Here is a 25,041-nt window from a genome sequence, read left to right on the forward strand (position 1 = left end):
AATGAAACAATAGTATAGAGATTCTGATTTGTGGACATAGTAGACCAACTCCAACTCATATTATAACAAAATATTTAGAGATTTTAAGCGAAGAAACAAAAAAAGTATTAAAACAAGCAGCATTTTTACTTTCTACTGACCTGGACACTAAAACCTGGCTTTTTATAATCTACCAGCAGAATGTGAACTCAGTCATTGAAAAAGAAAACAGATAAAGTATATTCGAATTCTACAACGTAAACCGAGGACTGGGTCACATTCACGTTAATAAGAAACGCACAGTTCCTGATGAACACAATGATGCCGTTTATCGAACGAAACTCGACTGTTGCTCTTGCCGTATAAATGCAGACTGTTTTAACCCTTTGCGTCTGGTTTTAAAAAGCCAACTTGTCACTTAGAGAGTTAACTCTTTATCAGAATATATGTCCAAGTGGCATTCTGCGAATTGGCAAATTTTGCACATAAAAAACCTTTTGGAACAGAAAAAAAAAAAATCAACACATGATATGAAAGGCTTTTGGGAGCCTTTTCTCCCTTTCATAGAACTTTCTTTTTTTTTTTTTTTTTATTCTCTCTCTCTTTTTCTTTATTTCTGTTTGCAGTAACCTGCCATCACTTTCTCATTGCTACAGAACAAACAAGGGGGAGAATGCTTTCAAAAGGGGCTTGGTGTGTAATGACCACTCTAGAATTAATTTAGTTGTACCAAATCCATTGAGCTCCCAAGCCACCTCCCCTTACACTTCACTTTCTCTCTCCTCGCCCCTCTCAAATCATTTTGAGATGAGTTCAGCCCACTGCCTTTGTAATCCCTGCAAAGCACTTAAAGTGCTCAGTAGGTGATCATCACGACCATCTGGTGAAAAGCAAAACAAGCTGCCGATTCCATCTTTGAATAGAATGAAGCGAGTGTGAATTAGTCTCTTCAATTAGCACGATTACAACTTGTCAAGTACATATTGTTAAGCAGGATTATTACAGTACTGGTCACCAATGCAATTATTCCATCGCTGCCTTTTATTTTTAGCATTGATCATTACTTTGCATGGAACTTTTATATTGTAATACATTATTTTTAACCCACTTTTTTTTTTTTTTTTTTTAAAGAATGCAATTGGGGAGAAGAAATAAAAATGGTGGGACTGCAGGGGTTAAGTATGCCTAATCATTAAGTTGCACCATGGGAAGGAATACTTGTGTGTTACTGCGTTTATAATCAGCATGGATAAACAGTCATTTTGTTTAGAATACAACAGTGTAGAAACGCAGGAATTTTCAGAACATGAAGAACATGCAAGTTACGTAATATTACTTTAGTGGCAATTAGCAACATTCCACTGACTTGTCATGCTGGTTAAACAATGATTTATCTTAACGTTTAATAATTTATTCTATATGTGGGTGCACAGACATATAAAGTTAATTAAGGAAATTATTAGAAAGGCAAAGTGCACACAGATACAAGAAAATGTGTGCCATAAAGAATTCCATTAGCGTCCAGATTTTAGCCCGTGGCCAACATCTAGACTCCAAGATGTACATGGAAACATGGGTTGTGTGAACACAGATTGTAAAATCCAAAAGCCACTAGGATAGAACTCAGAAAGGAACACTTTACCAGCGCTGCGGCTGCAAAGGGATTAATCCAAGATTATTGCCCAGACTTTCATTTTCCACGTAAATATCACATATACAATACATCATATGTTATTTTACGGTAGAGGGTCCAGCCTTCACTGAAGCTGTGATCACCTGTAAGATGGGATAATGTCATATTGTGTGAAGCAAACCTATATCACTCGGATATAGTGCAAGACAACCTCATGCTAATAGATGCTTCAGCAGATATAGATCTATAAATATATAAAACCAAACACACGTATACATACACATTGAAAACAAGGGATGCACTCACAGTTCTTCAATGCAATATTCTATTTACTGTAAAATATCCATATGTCTATGATCTTGAGAAAAACAATTGGGTCAAAATGTCAATTTATTGTATCAATTTATATGGATACAACACTGTAAATAAAACATCGTAGTAAAGGCCTGTGAGTGCATCCCATTGTTTATATATTTGCGAATAGCACACAGGCAGGTGACTTTTGGATTTCTTTTTTGGGGGATAAAGTGCTGAGCTTTCTGTGCGTGCGTGTGTGTGTGTGTGTGTGTATATATATATATATATATATATATATATATATATATATATATATATATATATATATATATATATATATATATATATATATATATATATATATATATATATATATATATATATATATATATATATATACACATATCTATATCCAAAATTATCTATACGATTATTCTTTAAATCTCCAGGTTCCGTTGGGCTATTTGGACCTTAAAGTGCCAGGAAAACAAACTTGGTTAAAACCCCTCTTCAGCCACTTACTTTATTTCAGCACCGCTGCTCCCTCACGCTGGTGACTTCTCCTCCCCCACCGACGTCAGCGCCCGAGTGGAGCCAAATGCAGCAAGAGATGCGCGCATTCAAACCTGCCCATAGGAAAGCATTACTCAATTCTTTCCTATGGGGATATTTTTTGACGCTGGAGGTCCGTGTAAATTGCGGAAGAGCCTCTAGTGGTTGTCAGGAAGACAGCCACTAGAGGCTTCCTGCATTGGAAACATAGCAGTTTCTCTGAGGGTTAAAACTAAGGGGACCTGGCACCCAGACCACTTCATTGAGCTGAAGTGGTCTGGGTGCCTATAGTGGTCCTTTAAGTTATACATTCCATTGTCAGTTCCCTACAAGTTCCTGTTTAATGATTAACTATGTGTCTGTGTGGTACATTTCACAGCATCTAATTATCTACATGCATTTCTTGCAGTCAAGCTGATTTCGGGTAAAAAAAAAAAATAATAATATTAAAACACTATATGAGTCACTTGCACTTCAGTATTCTAGTTTATGAGGTCACCAGAACCCCTTAATGGCATTTCTATAATATGCCCTATGGCATGGCAGAATGGTTTGGTCCAAATACATTTTTTCCGAAATGGAAATTACGTTTGGAATATCAGACGCTTGTTCCTGTGAGCGTTTGGCTCGCTCGAACATTACCCATGAATAAATATTCAGGGAAACATTCGGACAAACCAAAAAGGATGCGAAATTGGTCCTGAATGCAAATATACAAGATATAACGGATGTTTATATATTTTGTCCACTTAGAGGAGCATTTTCCCACAATTTGGTTCATAGATCAAGTGAGAAAATTGCCAATAAGCTAAAATTTGGACATGTCTCAAATCAGTCAAATCCAAATGCACAAGTCTAACCTGTACAAACACACATAATAGCATTTTTTTTGGTCTTTAAACACCTGAACACTGTTAAGAAAGGAATTTTTTTGTTATGATTTACAAAGAGTTCTGTAAAATAAAGAGATACCTTGAATCTTTAAACAATCTTTGCACTAACCAGTCAAGTTTAAGGATTACAATTCTGGTCCATTTGGGACGGATATCAAAATCAGATTATGACAAAACATTAAACTGAATTTCTATTTGGGAATAGACGCAATGATTTTGGTTTTCAGCCAGGGTGCCACATATTGACTTCAGGGCTCTGAATGAATGCGGTGTATGTATTTCTCAATAAGTGTTGACATTAAAATAGTGATTCCCATCTGGCTAATAATTAAAACTAGTAAGTCAATTTAGCTAGACATGACATTTATATGTCACCGATGAACTTAAAAGGAAAAAAAAAGAGAGCCCTTTGGTCACTAGCTATGGTTTCTACATATTTCTGGACTAGGAACAGCTGGATTCCCAAAATGTAACTCTTAAATCATTAGCATTTTATGCATATTCACCTTAATAGTAAAAAATAGAACAGATCTATAGTCTCATCACTGTTTCTATAAGAGGTTATCAGAGATGTCAAAACACATACTAAAAACGTGTTATAACACCCACATATAGAGGCAATGTGTAGTTTAGTTAATGGTTTGTGATCATGGGATTGAATTTGTTTTGCCCGTAAGATAACTTTATTGGCCCATATTTTCCAAACAGTTGTCTTGTCATAATGGTTCATTTACATAAAATAGGAATTTGAGCTACCGTATATACTCGAGTATAAGCCGACCCGAATATAAGCCGAGGCCCCTAATTTTATCCCAAAAAACTGGGAAAACTTATTGACTCGAGTATAAGACTAGGGTGGGAAATGCAGCAGCTACTGGTAAATTTCTAAATAAAATTAGATCCTAAAAAAAATATATTAATTGAATATTTATTTACAGTGTGTGTATAATGAATGCAGTGTGTGCGTATGTGTGTGTGTATGAATGCAGTGTGTGTATGAGTGCAGTGTGTGTGTGCATGAATGCAGTGTGTGTGTGCATGAATGCAGTGTGTGAATGCAGTGTGTGCAGGGCCGGTGCAAGGATATTTGCCGCCGTAGGCAAAAAAAATTTTGCCGCCCCCCCCCCATATGTCCTGACTTCCCCTCCTCCTCCCTCAGTGGTCCTTACCTCCCCACCCCCGTGTTCCTTCACTCCCCCCCCCAGTGGTCCTGACTCACCCCTCCCCTAGTGGTTCCTACTTCCCCCTCCCCTCCCATAGTGGTCCTTATCCCACCCCCTCCCTCTCATAGTGGTCCTTATCCCCCCCCTCCCTCCCATAGTGTTCCTTATCCCCCCCCATCCCTCCCATAGTGGTCCATATACCCCCCCCCTCCCTCCCATAGTGGTCCTTATACCCCCCCTCCCTCCCATAGTGGTCCTTATCCCACCCCCTCCCTCCCATAGTGGTCCTTATACCCCCCTCCCTCCAATAGTGGTCCTTATCCCCCCTCCCTCCCATAGTGGTCCTTATACCCCCCTCCCTCCCATAGTGGTCCTTATCCCCCCCTCCCTCCCATAGTGGTCCTTATCCCCCCCTCCCTCCCATAGTGGTCCTTATCCCCCCCTCCCTCCCATAGTGGTCCTTATCCCCCCCTCCCTCCCATAGTGGTCCTTATCCCCCCCTCCCTCCCATAGTGGTCCTTATACCCCCCTCCCTCCCATAGTGGTCCTTATACCCCCCTCCCTCCCATAGTGGTCCTTATTCCCCCCCTCCCTCCCATAGTGGTCCTTATCCCCCCCTCCCTCCCATAGTGGTCCTTATCCCCCCCTCCCTCCCATAGTGGTCCTTACCCCCCCCCCCTCCCTCCCATAGTGGTCCTTAACCCACCCCCATCCCTCCCATAGTGGTCCTTATCCCACCCCTCCCTCCCATAGTGGTCCTTAACCCACCCCCATCCCATAGTGGTCCTTATACCCCCCTCCCTCCCATAGTGGTCCTTATACCCCCCTCCCTCCCATAGTGGTCCTTATTCCCCCCCTCCCTCCCATAGTGGTCCTTATCCCCCCCTCCCTCCCATAGTGGTCCTTATCCCCCCCTCCCTCCCATAGTGGTCCTTACCCCCCCCCCTCCCTCCCATAGTGGTCCTTAACCCACCCCCATCCCTCCCATAGTGGTCCTTATCCCACCCCTCCATCCCATAGTGGTCCTTAACCCACCCCCATCCCTCCCATAGTGGTCCTTATCCCACCCGCTCCCTCCCATAGTGGTCCTTATACCCCCCTCCCTCCAATAGTGGTCCTTATCCCCCCCTCCCTCCCATAGTGGTCCTTATACCCCCCTCCCTCCCATAGTGGTCCTTATACCCCCCTCCCTCCCATAGTGGTCCTTATCCCCCCCTCCCTCCCATAGTGGTCCTTATCCCCCCCTCCCTCCCATAGTGGTCCTTATACCCCCCTCCCTCCCATAGTGGTCCTTATACCCCCCCTCCCTCCCATAGTGGTCCTTAACCCACCCACTCCCTCCCATAGTGGTCCTTATACCCCCCCCCCCTCCCATAGTGGTCCTTATACCCCTTTTTTTATTATTAATTTTTTTTTAATTATTTTATTTCTTATTTTATTTATATTCTTTTTTTTCGTCCCCCCTCCCTGCTTGATATATGGCAGGGAGGGGGGCTCTCCTTTCCTGGTGGTCCAGTGGCAGTTCAGTGGGGGGGAGAGGGGGGCTGTCAGAGCTGTACTTACCTTTCCTGCAGCTCCTGTCAGCTCTCTCCTCCTCCGCGCGGTCTGTGCAGCTCCCTCTGTCAGCTCCCAGTGTAAGTCTCGCGAGAGCCGCGGCTCTCGCGAGACTTACACTGGGAGCTGACCGAGGTGCTGAACGGACGGCGCGGAGGAGGAAAGAGCTGACAGGAGCTGCAGGAAAGGTAAGTACAGCTCTGACAGCCCCCCTCTCCCCCCAGTCTGTATTATGGCAATGCAAATTGCCATAATACAGACTCTGACTCGAGTATAAGCCGAGTTGGGGTTTTTCAGCCCAAAAAATGGGCTGAAAAACTCGGCTTATACTCGAGTATATACGGTAAATTAATACGGAATTGCAGAATTTAGGCTAAGAGGCCAAGCTGTGACTACAGCCAAGCTATAGAATTAAGCATTTTATAACCAACTTTTGCAATCCAATGTTTAAAGCAATCGAAATTGGCTTTTAATAAATAACTCTTGTAGGTTTCAAGGAGTTTTAGCCACAGACAGTAGAAAGCTTTGAAGAGAAATACAGTTCCTTTGCGCTGAGCACAATTCCTGCATACTGGGTGAAGTTTGCACATCAGCTCAGTAGAGCTATGGTTAGGTAACTATGACGAGTTAGAGGCATTTGTATTTTTTGACTTTCAATAATGAAAGCAAAAATATATATATTTTTTTAATTTCCAAAGTGATGCAGATTGTCACGCAAAACAAAAAATGATGGTGTGTGGCTTGGATCATTTTTCTTTAGGCACATATTTACTTTCAACTCAGATGCATGTCAATAAGTGCACTATTAGTATACAGATATCAAAAATTATGATGTGAAAAATTCATTACAAGAGAGCAGGTCTGGAGGAGGCACTATAGAAGACTATAAAGTGATCCATAATGTAAAATAAAAAAATAAAACAAACTTTAGTATTTAAAAAAAACTCCAAAAACAACAAATCTACACTTGGCAAAAAAACACGCAGTAAAGTGAAGGGTTGAAGGGTGTATGGACCCAAGAACCAGCAATATGTTTTGCGTGTGGTTCGGCTATCTTGCGCAATTTTCAACACTATCGCCAGATAGCAGGTCTGTGAAACGGTCTAGATACAAGGTAAGATGACCAATACAGCTTTGGATAAATTTATATTTATTATTCTAAGCATTATGTAAAAAGTATAAAAATGGGACGAGCAGCCTAGTTATCTTGATTTAAAAAATGACAGCCCTAGAATTGTTCCATATGAGAAAATTAAGATGATGTCCGTGCTTTCTATATAAACTTCATGATAATTGAGGTTTTTAGCACCGGCTAATAACAGATACATCTGTAGCAGGAAAACACTCAGAACTGAAAGGGTTTAAAAAGCAATTTTGCCTTCCATATTGGGAAAAGCAAGGGTCAGGAATATTCGTTGGCCTGTGTTTTCCATGTATATTTTACTATCCAAACAGATTGGGGCTGGGAGACAGTTACACTCAGGCACAGAGCGAGAAGACATTTCAGGAATATTAATTTCACCTTTTTAATAATTGATGTAGTCATTTTGAATCTTTCTGCATAGGATATCATGAGTGAGTAGATTGCATTAACACTGCTTAAACATTTCAAATTGTCAGAATGGCCAACTCCATTTTAGATATATTTGCAGTATTTCCCCCATCGAAACAGTAATAATGGCAAGATAAATATGTGCCTCTATTTTATAATCACTAAACATTAATGAATATTTTATATCTTTTTAAATCTCTGTGTTTAATTTAAAAGGGTGGAATTCAGTCTCCTCCCTACAATGTGCCAATTATCTCATGATCAAACAATATCCCGGCCATTATACTCGGCCCTGTTTATATTGCAGGAGCTAATTTGGAAATACAGACAAGCCTCTTCTGAAGCTTCTCAGGCAAGGGAGCCCTCTGGTGGCTAAATGCATCACTTTCCCAGGTTACAATGTTACAATGAGTATACAGCTCCACTAACAATGATGATCGTACAAGAACTGTTTTAGTAAATCAAGAAGCAAAAATAGGCAGACAATGCGTGATAAACATGTGTGGATAGATAGCAGTAAAGCTAGTGTTATTTACCAAATGTAACCCTTACAGAACAATGACAGGGTGTATGCCATGATAATAAATATACCATTTCATTCTTTTAAGCTAGATATGACATTTTTTATTGAATGTTTTCAGTTTTTTTAAATACATCTGTTTATTTATTTTGCCTTAAAAAATAAACTCTGATATTCCAAGTGTGTTCTGAGAAGCTACAGACAGGGCATAGCACGCAAACAACTTATTACCCGGGATCCTTTGACGCAATGCAGAATTTGTTTTTAAAAAGGTCACTAATAAAAACTATAGGGTAATATGGTGTAAAATGAGCCATCACCTTGGAAACCACCAGAGTTGGCAATGACCTTCCAATGGTTTTCACGGCGACTGCGCCACTTTTAGTACTTTGCCCTTCTTCGGTTATCGACATTTTAGAGCGCTGTTGTGTACATTCCTCTTGTTCTCGCCTACTTCGACAATTTTATACTAACAGAGGATCGTGTGAAATTGTAATGTGAAATTTTCTATCTGCAGCGTGATTTCAGAAAACAGAAGCCGATATATATTGAGATATATTGAGATTATAACATATACAGGTGGTCCTCATTTAGCGACCTACCTGTTTTATGACGGCTTGCACTCATGACCAAGCGTAAGTGCAAGCCATCGCGGGGATTCCCTGCTCTGGAGCGCATGTCTATGTTCAGGGAAACTTCCCTGAACATACACAAACGCACCAGAGCAGGGTATACCTTAACTAATCGCTTACCGACCAATTAGTTCTACGACCGGGTCGTAGGAACGGACCCGGTCGGTAAGGGAGGAGTGTCTGTAAATTTATATGTGGTTTATTTTTTTCCCCCTTTTTTTGAGCCAAGCCTCTATTTTTGTTCTGGACTGAAAAATTGTGTTCATCTCGAAACATCAATTTTCCTCATTATGCCACTTTGTTTTGGATCTTGGTGGTGCTTGCACACATGTCACAAGGAGAAATCATTTTGTTCAGATGGTTATTATTGTTACAAGTCCTGAGAGGCAGGAAAAGTGTCAAACAACTCACTCTCTGCCACACCTCACTCACCTCCTGTATAGTGCAGCTCCCGGAGAAGTGCAGGCTGTACTCCCTCTGGACCTCGCGGTGTGTGATGATCAGCAAGTAGGTCTGATTTAATGACTCCTGCAGGGTGCTGAGGGCAGAAAATAGAGACAGGAAGTCAACGAAAACATGTAGCAACTTGTTTCTTCAGAGCTGTGACCCCTTTGGGAGGGTCCTGACTCTCATACAGGCAAGTCCAGGCACACATTCTACATAAACAGATCTGTTACTGTACTGACCAAAGATAGAGAACACACACGTAGAAATTACCGAAATCATTACTAAGGCTCAGTTATTAGCCAGGTAAACTCGTTATGTCTGTAGACAAGGCAGTAATTGGTGCTGCATATTTAACCTGCTCACTAGTAAACAAATAACACTAAATGCAAGCTAACAAACTAGAATTATATTTAGGTATTACATGGGCATCACGTGATGGAACAGAACCCGATTTAAAAAATAAATAAATAATGTATTATGTATCTCTATATATCTCCCTGTCAGTATCTCCTTTTAAACTGTTGAAAGCTGTATTCCTAACACTATAGTGCCACTTCCACCTGCCCTCCCTCTTACTACCATAAAGAGTTAAAAATATTTTTTAAAAAACACTTTATTGCAGTGCCTTGGTGCCTCAGACCTGGCTCCACCGATGTCTGTGCAGAGTGGAAACCGAACATGCACGTGCACGTGCGGCAAGCACCGCGCGCATTAGGCAGACCCTGTAGGAAAGCATTGAATCAAAGCATTTTTAATGGGTATTTGAAGACATTGGATGTCCTCATGCATAGCATAAGGACATCCAGCTTTGTTTTACGGTGTTAAAGTCCATGAAACAGCAGGAAGCGCCTATAGTAACTTTCTGTAACACAGCCACTAGAGGCAGTCTTAACATCGCAATATAAATATTGCAGTTTCTCTGAAACCGCATTCTTTTACATTGCAACATTCAGGGACTGTGCACCCAGACCACTTAATTGAAATGAAGTGGTCAGGGTGCCAATAGCATCCCTTTATGATTAGCAGTAGCCAACACTTCCTCCGAGAGCAAGAAGAGGCTCTGCCACGTAGAATCCTCTCTCTGGTCTGTGGGGGCAAGATACCATAAACCTTTATCCTGCAAGGATATGTGGAATCGAGCTGGACTTACTGTAGAAGACGTTTGAACATGTTGATATGTCAGCACTAGATATACAAGTACAAATGCTTTCTCACTACTGTTCATATTCCTTTTACAAGTGCTAATACGTCATATAGATGAAATAAAACATGAGCAGTTTTCGAGTATATATCAGAGAAGCTAACCAGCAGCAGTTTTCAGGGCACAGTGATTTGAGAAGACAAAATTAGCAGTCCAATATCCATTGGTGCAGGGTGCAGTACCTGGTGGCACCCTGACCCTAAACTAAGGACCGCATATCAGTGCAAATTGAAGATATGATCTTCAGCAGTCAGCAGTAACCTTGTAGTGGTATCTGGTCACTCCCATAAAGGGGGATTGAATGGTACGTAACCACTACAGCTGAATACATTATTACAGCTCTGCATAGTGATTATATTGCCAAGAGTCTCTGGGCACCATGCCCCCAAAACAGTTTGCGGGGGTGGGGGGCAATGATGAAAACCAGGGGTCTCACCAGCATCCAGAGACTGTATCCTCCTCAGCCCCATTGATAATGACAAAGTAACACTCCTGCATTAACCATCACTACGACTTAGGTGGTAGTAAATGGACAATGATAAAGTGGAAGTGGAAATCAGCATTATCAATAGAGATCATGTACTATTTGGGGCAGGCGCTCATGTCTGTCTGTGTAATTACTCATCAGGATGCAAGCAATAAAAGTGGCTCTCTCACCACCCTGTGAGTTCTGAGTATTCCAGATAGATAGATTTCATGAGGAAAATTCTTTCTCCTGACTGTGCTGGCGTTTAATTGGAAATCCAACCCAAATAAAAGATGCCATAAGAATAGCAGTGTCAATTCCCAGGCATCTTCTTGAGCATTGTGAGAGTGGGTGCAACATAGATACGCAGCTCCTGGCAGATGGATCTAAAGATGGCGGCTTTTTCATAGGACAGCTTCAGGTAAGCATGTCTACATCCAGTTTCTCCCTTAGTTCACTAGAATTCAAGCAGGCAAGTGGCCCCAATCAATGTGCTCTAAGCGCAACTTTATCTTAGATCACTACATCTAAAAGGAATTCCCCATGAACAATCCATTTTATTTTTTTGCTGAAGCCAAACCATGAACAAAAAAAGTAAATAAATGTAAATTAAACAATATATAAATTTAAATTAAAAAAAAAAAAATTACAAAATTATGCGTTTGGTGACTTAGATCTGGAAAAAAGAAATGGAGAGAGAAAAAAAATGTGTGTGCGTGCAAGTTCTTTATTTCTTTAAGTACCTCGGGATTTTAAATTAAACATTGCAAATCTGTCAATTAAATTTCCCATTTTTAAGCTTGCAGATTTATACAGGCTCATGTCAGCCACACACTACATTTACTGTAATTACAGCTTATTTACATTAACACAAAATAAGAAATCAATATGTAAATGTAATGTTTGTTGTAGCTAATGCTGGGAACATTCTACATTTGCTTCAAACAGCAGTCACTTAAAAATCTGGCATGTATGCAACCCTCTGGGGTCCGCACAATGCAGAAATGCTATCATTTGTGCATTATGGGCTACGGAGCAAAGCTTTGAATACTAATCTCACTGAAAGACTTGGGCACGGACCGAGGAGATCCATTACATAAACAAACCAATCCGGAAAACTTGCAATAAAATCGGAATTAGATTAATGTGGGGCTTCTGCATGTGTTAATGTCATTTTGTATTTAATGCAGCGTTAGCCATATTACTATGGCGGCAATATTTAATTCCCAGATGGGCCTTAATAAACAAAGCGAAATGGATACATTAATCGAGAATGAATAGAACAATTCCTTTCAATGTATTTTAAATCGTCCCGTAAGATTACAGTTTGATGGCAGGTAAACAGAAACACTACATTGCTTCCTGTAGTTTTACACAAATTGTAAACCATTGTAAATAAAGTAGGTAAAAATCTTCATGTCAAAATAACCGTTTTATGGTTTAATAATGAATGGGGGTTTTTTGGTTTTTTTTTTTTTTTTAAAGCTTCACTATTTTGTGGTGAAATTTTAATTAGTGTGTTGCAAATGTATTTATTTTGCAAACAATGGTTAATCTATAGAACGGAGATATTGGTTTTCAAACTTACCTTATCCTCAAACTGGGAGCAGATTATATCAATGTGGAATTAACGTTTATCTGGGGGCTGCTAAACTTGAGTTTTAAGAACAAAAACTCTCAAACGTAGTACAGCTTAATAGCATATTAAAAGAGAAAGGTTTAAAGTCACGGCCAATCAGGTTCTGCAGGTAATGCAAGTTACGTATTTCGCTGCCAACATAAGAATAAAAAAATAAATAAATACATAACTTTTATTTCAAATTTTTTTACTGTTAAACATCACCTGCACATCTCTTCCCTACCTATCGCAGGGTTCCCAGCTTGACATGCAAATGAACACAGAGAGGCATCGTGCTTCAGACTCCATACTGCATTTCAGCACATACCCTTAGCAAAGGATGGATGCTGTTTTAAACACAGGTTTGTTTTTGGTTTTTAAACTAAATGTTCCAAAGTATCATTGACCAGAAACACATTGTAATATGCAGGTGTTTTTGCATAGACTTTTTAAACCTGCATACTCTGAAGTAAAAGACTGCCATTTAGATATGGACATTTACAAATTTATTCTTGGTAAGTTTTGCAATAATTTCACTGGAGTGGGAAAGACCACGATATCAAATGCTTATCAGTTAAACGTATTTCTCAAACTGGCTACATAAAATACGGAGCGTTGATCAGCAAGATCAAGGTCCTGTATGCCCAAAATTGCCTCTCATCCTATATCTGTTTGCTTACGCTGCTGCGGGCTACACTGGAACTTTAAAACAAATTATCACAGTCCTTGATACATTTATGCAATTAAGTTAACAATTAGGTGAACAGCGTGTTTAAAGCAATAGAAGTGCGCCTCCTGGTGGTGACTGTATGCATATTTTTTTTTATCAGAAAAGAAATACTATTTGTATTCAATGAACCAACTAAATATCTAAAGTTGCAGAAAAAAATCCATTCGATTTGTAATCTGAAAAACTTTTCCTGTTATAATTGAAGGTATTATGCAGATTTTAAAGATTTCACATTCTAAAGTTAACAGAGAGGCTATGATGGCCAAGTTACATTTTCAAAGCTATACAGGTGCCAATATTGCAATTTTAACCCCTTAAGGGCCAAATTTCTGGAATAAAAGGGAATCATGACATGTCACATGTCATGTGTCCTTAAGGGGTTAAAGAACAACAGAGTGAAGAGAAATGAAATGTTACTCAACGGCTCTGGATACATGGCTTTTACTATACATCACTGGAATTCTATATACACTTGTGGGTATTATACAATAATATTCTTATATATGAGATTCGAGCGGATCATTACTCTCAAGTTGGCAGATCGTTTCTCTCACTTTGTGTTTTGATGGCTTTTGTTTTTTTTACTCAATGGCTCCTACATATTTGGAGCCACTGTGGAGACAGAGTAAAGCAAACTTAAAGGAACACTAGTCACCTAAATTACTTTAGCTAAATAAAGCAGTTTTAGTGTATAAATCATTCCCCTGCAATTTCACTGCTCAATTCACTGTCATTTAGGAGTTAAATCACTTTGTTTCTGTTTATGCAGCCCTAGTTACACCTCACCCGGCTATGATTGACAGAGCCTGCATGAAAAAAAAACTGGTTTCACTTTCAAACAGATGTAATTTACCTTAAATAATTGTATCTCAATCTCTAAATTGAACTTTAATCACATACAGGAGGCTCTTGCAGGGTCTAGCAATCTATTAACATAGCAGGGGGATAAGAAAATCTTAATTAAACAGAACTTGCAATAAAGAAAGCCTAAATAGGGCTCTCTTTACAGGAAGTGTTTATGGAAGGCTGTGCAAGTCACATGCAGGAAGGTGTGACTAGGGTTCAGAAACAAAGGGATTTAACTCCTAAATGGCAGAGGATTAAGCAGTGAGGCTGCAGGGGCATGTTCTATACACCAAAACTGCTTCATTAAGCATCTCCAAAATGACAATGGCCTTGCTCACATTAGGATTTCCTCGTCGGAAAGCATTAACCAATGCTTTCCTATATGGAAAATCTGACACTGGAGGCACTCGTGCAGAGCGTGAGGATGTCCAGCGTCAGATAACGGACCACAGGTCTATTTGGATTATGGTGGACAGCCACTGAGGGCAGACTTAGAGCTTCAATGTAAACATTGCAGTCTCTATGGAACTGTAATGTTTTACATTGCAGCGCTAAGTGCAATAGGGACACAGCACCCAGACCACTTCAATTAGCTGAAGTGGTCTGGATGCCTACAGTGTCCCTATAAAGTGGAAGTGTCACAAAGTGTCATTGGAGATTTAATTTTTCAACAAAAAACAAAAGGTGCCAAATTTCAGAACTGTCAAAATACAAAAAACTTTCAGAACAGACTTTGGCCTTGCTTTAATAAGCTATTTAAATGATTACATTGTGATAGAAAAAAATTCCAAATAATTAATCTACAGAAGATACTGTTAAAGTCTATGGGACTTTTTGTAAATAAATAGTTTGGAATGTTTTGAAGCCATGGCGGCCCAGCATATGTGTACTCCTTTCTCTTGCATCAATGCCCTGGTAATAAACAGTTGTAATCAAAATGATTCCACCCATATTACAAATCAGGTTTATTGTCTAAATGTACAGACTTTCAGCTGTTTGCAGTAAACAAATCAAACAAAATCAATAGAAATAGCTCAACACAAAGAATGCATTAAGTGGTTTCCCCAAATTGAAAATGCAACATATAATGACTTCTCCAGTCTCAAAATTATTCAACCACCCCCCATCCCCTGAAAAGAAACCCTCGTAACAGCACAAATATATAAAACAGGTGCTGTCTCAAGGACACCTGATGCAACTAATCAAAGGCTTCATTAGGTGCACTGGGTGTGCTGGAGCTGTAACACTTGAAATAGTTGAACTGGCTAGGAGTTTGTTGAGTGTGAAGTTTGACTGCATGTTGGAAATATGGCTCAAAAAATTGGTCCACAAAGTTAATAAAAGAGATCAACGGCCTTCATGAATAAGGAACAGGATACAAAGGAAAGTAAAGGAACTGAATGTTCCCAGAGACACCATTGGAAGCAAAGTTTGCAAATTAAAGGAACAGTGGTTACACTATCTGGCTGGGGCAGAAAAGGAAAGCTAACAATGGCTGCAACCAGATTTCTGAGAAGGCAGGTTGTGAATAACTCGACTGACTGCAAAAGACCTGTAGCAAGACTTGGTGGCAACAGGCACTGATGTTTCAGTGAGCACAGATGGTTTCCATGCCAAAACTCCATGAAATACTCCACTACTAAGGCAAAAGCACAAGAAAAGTCGGTTCCAATATGCTCAAAATCATATGAAAAGGCCACGGAAGTTTTTGGATTGTGTTCTGTGTAGAGATGAAACAAAACTGGAACTTTTCAGGCTGATGGATTAAAGTACCAGGAAATTCTAGGAGAAAACATTGTGCCGTCTGTGAGGAAGCTGAATCTTTAGTGTCATTGGACCTTCCAACAAGACAGTGATCCAAATCATACCTCAAATTCCACCAAGAGTTGGTTGCAGAAGAAGTCCTGGAAATTCTAAAGTGGCCATCACACTCATCTGACTTGAACCCCATAGAAAATTTCTGGTGGGATTTAAAGTAGGCGGTTGGAGCATGCCGACCCAAGAATATTACTGACCTGGAGGCCACTGCTTATGAGTAATGGGCGAAGTTTCCTCAGGAACGCTGCCAGAAGCTGATGTCTGGCTATGCATCTTGTTTGCAGCAGGTCATACCAGCAAAAGGGTGCTCTACTAAGTAAAGATGCTTGCCATGAAGGGGTTGAACAATTTTGAGACTGAAGAAGTCATGATAAGTAGCATTTTCAGTTAAATTTGGGGAAACCACTTTGTATTGAGCTATTTCAATTGCTTTTGTTTGATTTATTCACTGCAAACAGCTGTAGGTTTGTGAATTTTGACAAACCTAAATTTCAATCGGGGTTGAATAATTTTGATTACAACTGTATATCTCAACGTATAACAGTAAAGAGCTGCAAAACATGGTTACCAATAATAATGATAATAATATTAATAAATATATTAAAGTCTAGGAGTTTATTAAATCAAGCATGATACTGTTGGCTCAACAAAACAACACGGTTTGCAAATCTCAGCCAACATATACTTCCAGCACACAATCATTTCACAGTAAAGAAAGTGATCAGACCGCATGAACACCACAGCGGTGGGGAGAGGAAGGAAATCTTACCTGGATTGACTGGAAATTGAAGGAGGCGGTAATTCTGGGGTCAGTACATAAAGGTTATTGTTTTTTGGCAAATGAAGACTCTTCAAAACAGTCTGAAAATGGAAATCAAACAGCAGTCTTAGAAATGCAAAGTTTTATTTTATCATTTCCAGCCTAACTATTAATACAGCAATATACACACAGCCTTCACATTGATCCCCGAGACTGGAGATTAGAATTCCCATGATGCTCAGCCAGCCATTACAGAAATGTTATTAACATATCAGAGGGGCCAACACATGAGTAGACAGCCAAGCATTAAATTTAGATTTCATATGAATTTACTATTCAATCACTTTTACCTTTAAAGATGTAATTCAAGCTTTTACATGTATAAATTGACTTTATAGTTTCTACTTGTTAATTCGGTTAACAAAACAAAAGGTAAATCTGTAAACAAAAAATATATGTTGGGTCCACTCACTAAACATTGAATGGCAGAAAATTTAACACATAAACAAAAAAAGTGATTAAGAAAAATGTTCTGTGTATTCTGTCAACTGCAGTTAGCTAGAACTAGGGGCACTGGAAACTACTGCTTGCTTAACACAAGTCTATCTTTTAGACTGGTTTTGGGGGGCTTGGACAGTCTAATCTTGGATTAAAATCGTTGTATTTTACTACTTGATTGTTATTTTACCAGAAGGAAGTTGATGCAAGTTCACACACACGACAATTTAAAAAAATTAAAACTCCAGCTTATTGCATTAGTGCGGTGGTTTGTTTGGATTCCTTTTGGATGTTCCCCAAACACAGAATTGCTGATTTTCTCAGGAGAACAACCTGAAGACTACTGGAGGGCCAAAGGTGAGCAGAGCCATTTTAAAAGTACCCAGAAAGAATAAAATGTAAAAAAAAACAACATTTTTAGCAGTGCAGGAAATTGTCCAAAACAAACCCAAGTTAAGAGCAATGAAAACTGTCCCCTCAAAACTATTTTTATAAAATAATAATTTCACCGAGCTTTGGGTGGAAATAGAATATTCCTCCCCCCCCCCCCCCCCCCCCCCAAAAAAAATATATGTAAACACACGAGAAAAGCTCATACCTTCCTTTAGTACTCACTTTTGTTGACAACGGTTTAGACATTAATGGCTGTGTGTTGAACTATTTTGAGGGGACAGCAAATTTACCCTGTTATACAGGCTGTACACTTACTACTTTACATTGTAGCAAAGTGTCATTTCTTCAGTGTAGTCACATGAAAAGATATAATAAAATATTTACAAAAATGTGACGGGTGTACTCACTTTTGTGAGATACTGTATATATGTATATATATTATTTATAAATTATTTTAACAGGAAAGACATTGACATTTCTCTCGTTTTCAAGTATGTCCTGGGTATACATATACACACACACACACATACATATACCCCTCTCCATGGGGTGTACCACCAATGGATAGTGGGTGTGGCTCACATAACAAAATCCTACCAGTGGTTAGAAAAGGCAGCACTGAAAGATCGCACTGAGGCACTAATCCTAGCAGCACAGGAACAGGCACTCTGCACCAGATCAATATAAGCTGGAGTCTACCATACCAGGCAAGACCCACGGTGCAGACTGTGCAAAGAGGCCTCTGAGACAGTCCAGCACCTAGTAGCTGGATGCAAGATGTTAGCAGGAACAGCATACACGGAGAGACACAACCAAGTTGCTGGGATTGTGTACCGAAACCTCTGCACAGAATATGGATTGGACCTGCCTAAGTCCAGATGGGAGATACCACAAAGGGCAGTCAAGCATGACAGGGCTAAGATCCTGTCGGACTTCAAGATCCAGACAGACAAGTGCTGGTCAACCAACCCAACATCGTGGTGGTAGACCAGGAACGGAGGACTGCAGTCAGGGTGGATGTGGCAATACCCAGTGACTATAACATCAACAAGAAAGAACCATGAGAAGGTGGAAAAATACCAAGGACTGAAAGAAGAGCTAGAAAGGATGTGGAAAGTGAAGCCAGTGGTAGTCCCAGTTGTGATAGGAGCACTCGGCGCTGTGACTCCCAAGTTGGGGGAGTGGCTTCAACAGATCACAGGTGGGACATCTGAGATCGCTGTCCAAAATAGTGCAGTTCTAGGAACAACTAAGAACCCTCAGACTCCTGGTAGAGGACCCGAGAATGAGGAATACCCTGGGTGGAGGGGTGAGAAAATAAAAAAAATAAAAAAATTACAGACACACACACACCACTCTCTCTGATTGAATGCATCTCTATAGGGATATGCAGATTGTCACAGAGTGGCATTTTACAGCGCATGTTCAACAGCCTCCCAATGCTTTCATATGGGAAAGCATTGATTTGGCTGAGATCATCAACCGAACACTTGGTATAGGATAGTGCTCAGGGACGGCTTTAAAACTGCTCTGTCATGGGCTTAGCCTTTTTTTTATAATAACCCCTAACTCTCTTAGTCTTCAATGTTTCCCCAATGTATTCTTTTTCCCTAGGTATCCCGTTTTCACCTTATATTTTTCTTTGTATTTTGGCGGTGGGCAGTCTTCCCAGCAACCGCCCCCTTCTTTAGCCTGGCAGTGCTGTTTGTCTCGGTCTTCATCTACCCTTCCGCTATGCGTGTCCAATCTCGCACATGCCGACTGAATATCTTTAGTCAATGGGTGCAGTTAATGAACACTGTGGAATCGCGAGACTTAAACCAAAAGGATGTGACTGGCAGGTAAATATGCTGGGAAATGTTGTCTTGAAAAAGGAAGAGGAGCTTGTCCTTAAATCCTCAATTTATCAAGGGGGCAAAATGCATAAAGCAAGGCAGTCCCTTTATTCTAAGATATTTTATAAAAAAAATGGAAAGAAGAATGGATTGATAGACCGTGAATTAAAAAGAATTGATTGAGGAATGGTAAACCTGATTTGACAGAGCCACTTTAACTCAATATACAGGGAGTGCAGAATTATTAGGCAAATGAGTATTTTGACCACATCATCCTCTTTATGCATGTTGTCTTACTCCAAGCTGTATAGGCTCGAAAGCCTACTACCAATTAAGCATATTAGGTGATGTGCATCTCTGTAATGAGAAGGGGTGTGGTCTAATGACATCAACACCCTATATCAGGTGTGCATAATGATTAGGCAAATTCCTTTCCTTTGGCAAAATGGGTCAAAAGAAGGACTTGACAGGCTCAGAAAAGTAAAAAAATAGTGAGATATCTTGCAGAGGGATGCAGCACTCTTAAAATTGCAAAGCTTCTGAAGCGTCATCATCGAACAATAAAGCGTTTCATTCAAAATAGTCAACAGGGTCGCAAGAAGCGTGTGGAAAAACCAAGGCGCAAAATAACTGCCCATGAACTGAGAAAAGTCAAGCGTGCAGCTGCCAAGATGCCACTTGCCACCAGTTTGGCCATATTTCAGAGCTGCAACATCACTGGAGTGCCCAAAAGCACAAGGTGTGCAATACTCAGAGACATGGCCAAGGTAAGAAAGGCTGAAAGACGACCACCACTGAACAAGACACACAAGCTGAAACGTCAAGACTGGGCCAAGAAATATCTCAAGACTGATTTTTCTAAGGTTTTATGGACTGATGAAATGAGAGTGAGTCTTGATGGGCCAGATGGATGGGCCCGTGGCTGGATTGGTAAAGGGCAGAGAGCTCCAGTCCGACGCCAGCAAGGTGGAGGTGGAGTACTGGTTTGGGCTGGTATCATCAAAGATGAGCTTGTGGGGCCTTTTCGGGTTGAGGATGGAGTCAAGCTCAACTCCCAGTCCTACTGCCAGTTTCTGGAAGACACCTTCTTCAAGCAGTGGTACAGGAAGAAGTCTGCATCCTTCAAGAAAAACATGATTTTCATGCAGGACAATGCTCCATCACACGCGTCCAAGTACTCCACAGCGTGGCTGGCAAGAAAGGGTATAAAAGAAGAAAATCTAATGACATGGCCTCCTTGTTCACCTGATCTGAACCCCATTGAGAACCTGTGGTCCATCATCAAATGTGAGATTTACAAGGAGGGAAAACAGTACACCTCTCTGAACAGTGTCTGGGAGGCTGTGGTTGCTTCTGCACGCAATGTTGATGGTGAACAGATCAAAACACTGACAGAATCCATGGATGGCAGGCTTTTGAGTGTCCTTGCAAAGAAAGGTGGCTATATTGGTCACTGATTTGTTTTTGTTTTGTTTTTGAATGTCAGAAATGTATATTTGTGAATGTTGAGATGTTATATTGGTTACACTGGTAAAAATAAATAATTGAAATGGGTATATATTTGTTTTTTGTTAAGTTGCCTAATAATTATGCACAGTAATAGTCACCTGCACACACAGATATCCACCTAAAATAGCTATAACTAAAAACAAAACTAAAAACTACTTCCAAAAATATTCAGCTTTGATATTAATGAGTTTTTTGGGCTCATTGAGAACATGGTTGTTGTTCAATAATAAAATGAATCCTCAAAAATACAACTTGCCTAATAATTCTGCACTCCCTGTATGTACTAAGGGACACACAATTTACTCTGTCTGCCGCTACCAAAGCCCATGAATGTCTGACAAAGAAACATGGACAACTTTGCACCTTACTAGCAATGTGGATAATAGTTGTTTTTTTCTGTATGCAAGTTTGTGCATTCAATTTGTGTTATCAGTAAGATGTATACATTGCTAAATACAGCTAACCATGCTTTTAATAGTTTTAAGATCGGATTACTTGCAACGATTTTCCAATTAATTGATCTACAGAGGTTCAATAGGCTGTACATTCCCATTAGTATACAGATATAGCTTTTTTTATTTTATATTTCTACTGCAGTTAGTCTTTAAGTAAAATGCATTATTTAAAACAAAGGAGAAGAATCACTGACGATAACTATCACAGATTGGGATTATAAAGAAGATACATCTATCCCAGCATACGGTCAGCACCTTTCCTGCTATTTTATGTATCCAGAAGACTCTGCTGACGAGTGTTTATTTTGAAACTTTAGACCTGTTTGGGCTGCCAATAGAAGCCTTTCGGAACAGCATGTATCTTTAGAAAGAACAGCACTTTTATTCAGTGGCTTCTAGCTATTTAAAACCCCGGCTTTCCAAAAATAGCCCAACTGTCCTGGCAAACGATAGGTCGGCACACTAAGACTCTGTTTCTCTGCACGCACTGGGATACCACTAACATTGCTCTTTGTACAAAAAAAAAAAAAAAAAGTCTTCGACCAGCTCACTGCTGTAAATTCATGAATCATAACCCAGGCCATGCCATAGCTTCCATTTCATTCAAAAATGACAAAAGGAAATTAAAAAGACATAGGCGTGAAATTACACAGACATGGTTACTTATTCACAGAATGTGTTTTGTCGGAGGTTCACCAGGTAAGCGGAAAACCAAAAGGCTTGAAACAGTAGATTGGATGAATGTTTCTGACTTTAGCTACTGTGGCTTACAGTTTGTAATTCAATGATTTTGGCTACAGTTTGTAATTCCATGGTGAACGCCACACTATTCACAGATTAGTGAATAACCCTAAATTAAATTCTTAATTTGGTTTTCACGGTTTCTAAAATGAGACAAATGTTGCTCCTTCTGCCAATAATTGTACGATGTTTGTTCTCACTGACTTAAGGGAAGGAATCTCTAGAGAGGTGGGATTAGGACTAAGATTATAGGTAGCACGATAGGTAAGATTATGGGTTAAATTATCTTTAGATTAAAGGTTAGATTAAGAAGGAAAAATATGCATGTGGGGTATCATTGTACTCGAGAACAGTAGCAGAATGCAGATATGGGGTGCTTGCAGTAATGGTCTGTGAATTTCCTTAAATGCATGGGGAAAAAAAAAAATACATTAATTTGACATAGGTTTGTAATAGAATGGTTAAATTAAAAGTTTCAGGCGGAGCTTACCTATCGAGCGAGTTAGACACACATGGCGGGAGCTCCCGCATCTGGAGTCCTGATTCTGGGCTTAACGCCCGACTACTACCTCCCTATCCAGGAGGAGATGCTGAATCCGGGGATGCCCGATACGGGGCTCCCCGCTGCTTTAACGTCCAAAACGCAGCTTGCGGCCCGCACGGGTGGGAGCCGCGGAGAGACGGCCGCTCTCCGGGTTCTCAGGATGAAGAGGGGGAGCCCGCACACCGCTTCTCCCCCCCCCCCTGGACCGGTGGGGGACATCCCAGTCCCAGCTAGCATGGGAGACTGCAGGCTTGAACATACTGGCAGATAATGGCAAATCCTCCGGCAGAGCGGTCACAGCGAAACCTAAAATGGCGGACAGACCCAGCATCACCAACATGGCGACCACCACGCGCAGACCAGCACCCAACACCACAATGCCCCCGCTAGCGGTGAGGATAGAGCGCTTGCTGGAGGCGTTTTGGGCCAAACTTGCCCCCCACAAGGACACTGGTGGAATGCCTTCGCATGCAGGGACCCTGCCGGACCCAACACAGCAGACAAAGAAACCCAGAAGGGGCCAAGGAACGACCCGGCTCGCAGGTAGGAGATTGCAGGCGATCCGACAGAAGCCTATATACAGACGCCTCACACCCTGCCATGCGGCTTGCCGTGGTACCCTCAAGCACCGGCCCACGCAGAGGCTAACCTCACTAATCTCCCAAGGGGTCCCCAAACACACTAAGCTGACAAAAAGACCGGGCCATACAGAGGGATTTCAAGACTCTGCTACACCACCCGACCCACGGGGGCACACCATGAGAGAGGCTTGGCGGGAGGATGCAGACAGGAGGCAGCGATCGAGCAATCATGCCAGCTACACCCTCAAAACGTCAGGAGTAGGCCAGTATACCCGACCTCTCAGCCACTCGGAGACTCCGGAGACCTCCGACCTGCATGCCGCACTCACCAACCCCCGTGTCCCAGCCCGCAACGGAGGGACCAACCGGAAAGGTAAACAGCACACACGGGCCGCTGGAAGGGTCCGGGGAGAGGAACAAGCGAAGGCTAATGCCTATGGAATGCTGACAACCAGAGGAGAAAGGCAATTGTACACCGACAGCCTACCAGTACAGGGCATCGGCTGAGCAATCTACAAGACCGCTCACGGCACGCAAATGCCAATGGCGGCAAACACGCTACATGGAGCCAAACAGACACCCAGAGACAAGATCAGAGAAGTCTGTCTTGCCTAACCCGGCATTGGACATTTATACTCTGCTTTTACACTCTGCTTATGATTCTCTATATAGGAATAACGATATCTGCAGTGCCCCTGCTAGCATACCTACCTAATGTTAACCCTCATGCATATCTTAAACCAACCTGTTGGTAGCCAGTAGCAACCTGAATTGCCAGGACCCAGCGGTATCTAACCAAGCACTACGCTACTATACAAAGCTTAACATGCCCGACATTAAGCCCAGTCGAGGTTGCAACACCATAGGCATTAGCATTGCATAAAATCTACTGCACAAAAAGCATACACCCAGCTACTTCCACTACACCGCTTAAAGCACATGGCTTAATACCCTATTGTTTAGTATGACAAACCTCACGTGAAGCTAGCTTAAGCCTGTTCAATTTTAACTTTATACTTAAATTGTTTACACCTGGCCCAACATCACCAAGTTGTCGACCCTGGTAGTCAACCGCAAGACAATGTTATGTTATATCATGAAAATGCATCAGCAATGTAAAAACAAACAGTTTATAGCCACAAAAATTGTGCTTGTTATACTACGTACCTCTATGTTTAATTGTCATTAACATCATACTCTACTTTTGTTTAGTCACGTTAATCATTATTAAGTTCTGCTTGTTACTAATATTCTGGAACGCTCAATTAATATAAAATGAGGCTGTTACTCACAGGAGATGTTAAAACGGTTATCATATCCCTATTCTGTATGAGAAACGTACGTCTCCCCTTTTTCATTCTGTACCTTTTATAAAACTTGCCTCAATAAAACAAAGAATGACAAAAAAAAAAAAAAAAAAAATTAAACGTTTCAAAATCCTCTTAATTATATAGCCCGCGGAATGTACTTTCTACAAATATATATTTGTGTAGCAGTTTTGGATTCTGTCATTACTATTTAAAGGACCACTATAGTGCCAGGAAAACATACTCGTTTTCCTGGCACTATAGTGCCCTGAGGGTGCCCCCACCCTCAGGGTCCCCTTCCCGCCGGGCTCTGGAGATATGAAGGGGTAAAAATCTTACCTTTCTCCAGCACCGGGCGGGGAGCTTTCCTCCTTCCCAGCGACGTCATCGGCTGAATGCGCATGCGCAGCAGGAGCCGCGCGCATTCAGCCAGTTCATAGGAAAGCATTTATAATGCTTTCCTATGGACGCTGGCGTCGTCTCACTGTGATTTTCACAGTGAGAAGCACGCAAGCGC

At 40.9% G+C, this 25,041-nt stretch overlaps 1 protein-coding gene across 2 annotated transcripts in view; it reads right to left on the reverse strand.

The window, feature by feature from the left end:
* The window catches only part of FAF1 (Fas associated factor 1), a 241,721-nt gene that overhangs the window by 123,926 nt on the left and 92,754 nt on the right, over positions 1-25,041 (reverse strand). For both annotated transcript variants that reach the window (XM_063427802.1, XM_063427801.1), the window contains exons 6-7: positions 16,671-16,762; positions 9,208-9,313 (exon numbers count right to left, since the gene is read on the reverse strand). In XM_063427802.1, the coding sequence (XP_063283872.1) occupies positions 9,208-9,313; positions 16,671-16,762 (198 nt within the window). The remainder of the gene's footprint in view (positions 1-9,207; positions 9,314-16,670; positions 16,763-25,041) is intronic.

This window comes from Pelobates fuscus, chromosome 7 (assembly GCF_036172605.1).
Source record: "Pelobates fuscus isolate aPelFus1 chromosome 7, aPelFus1.pri, whole genome shotgun sequence".
Lineage (NCBI taxonomy): Eukaryota > Metazoa > Chordata > Amphibia > Anura > Pelobatidae > Pelobates > Pelobates fuscus.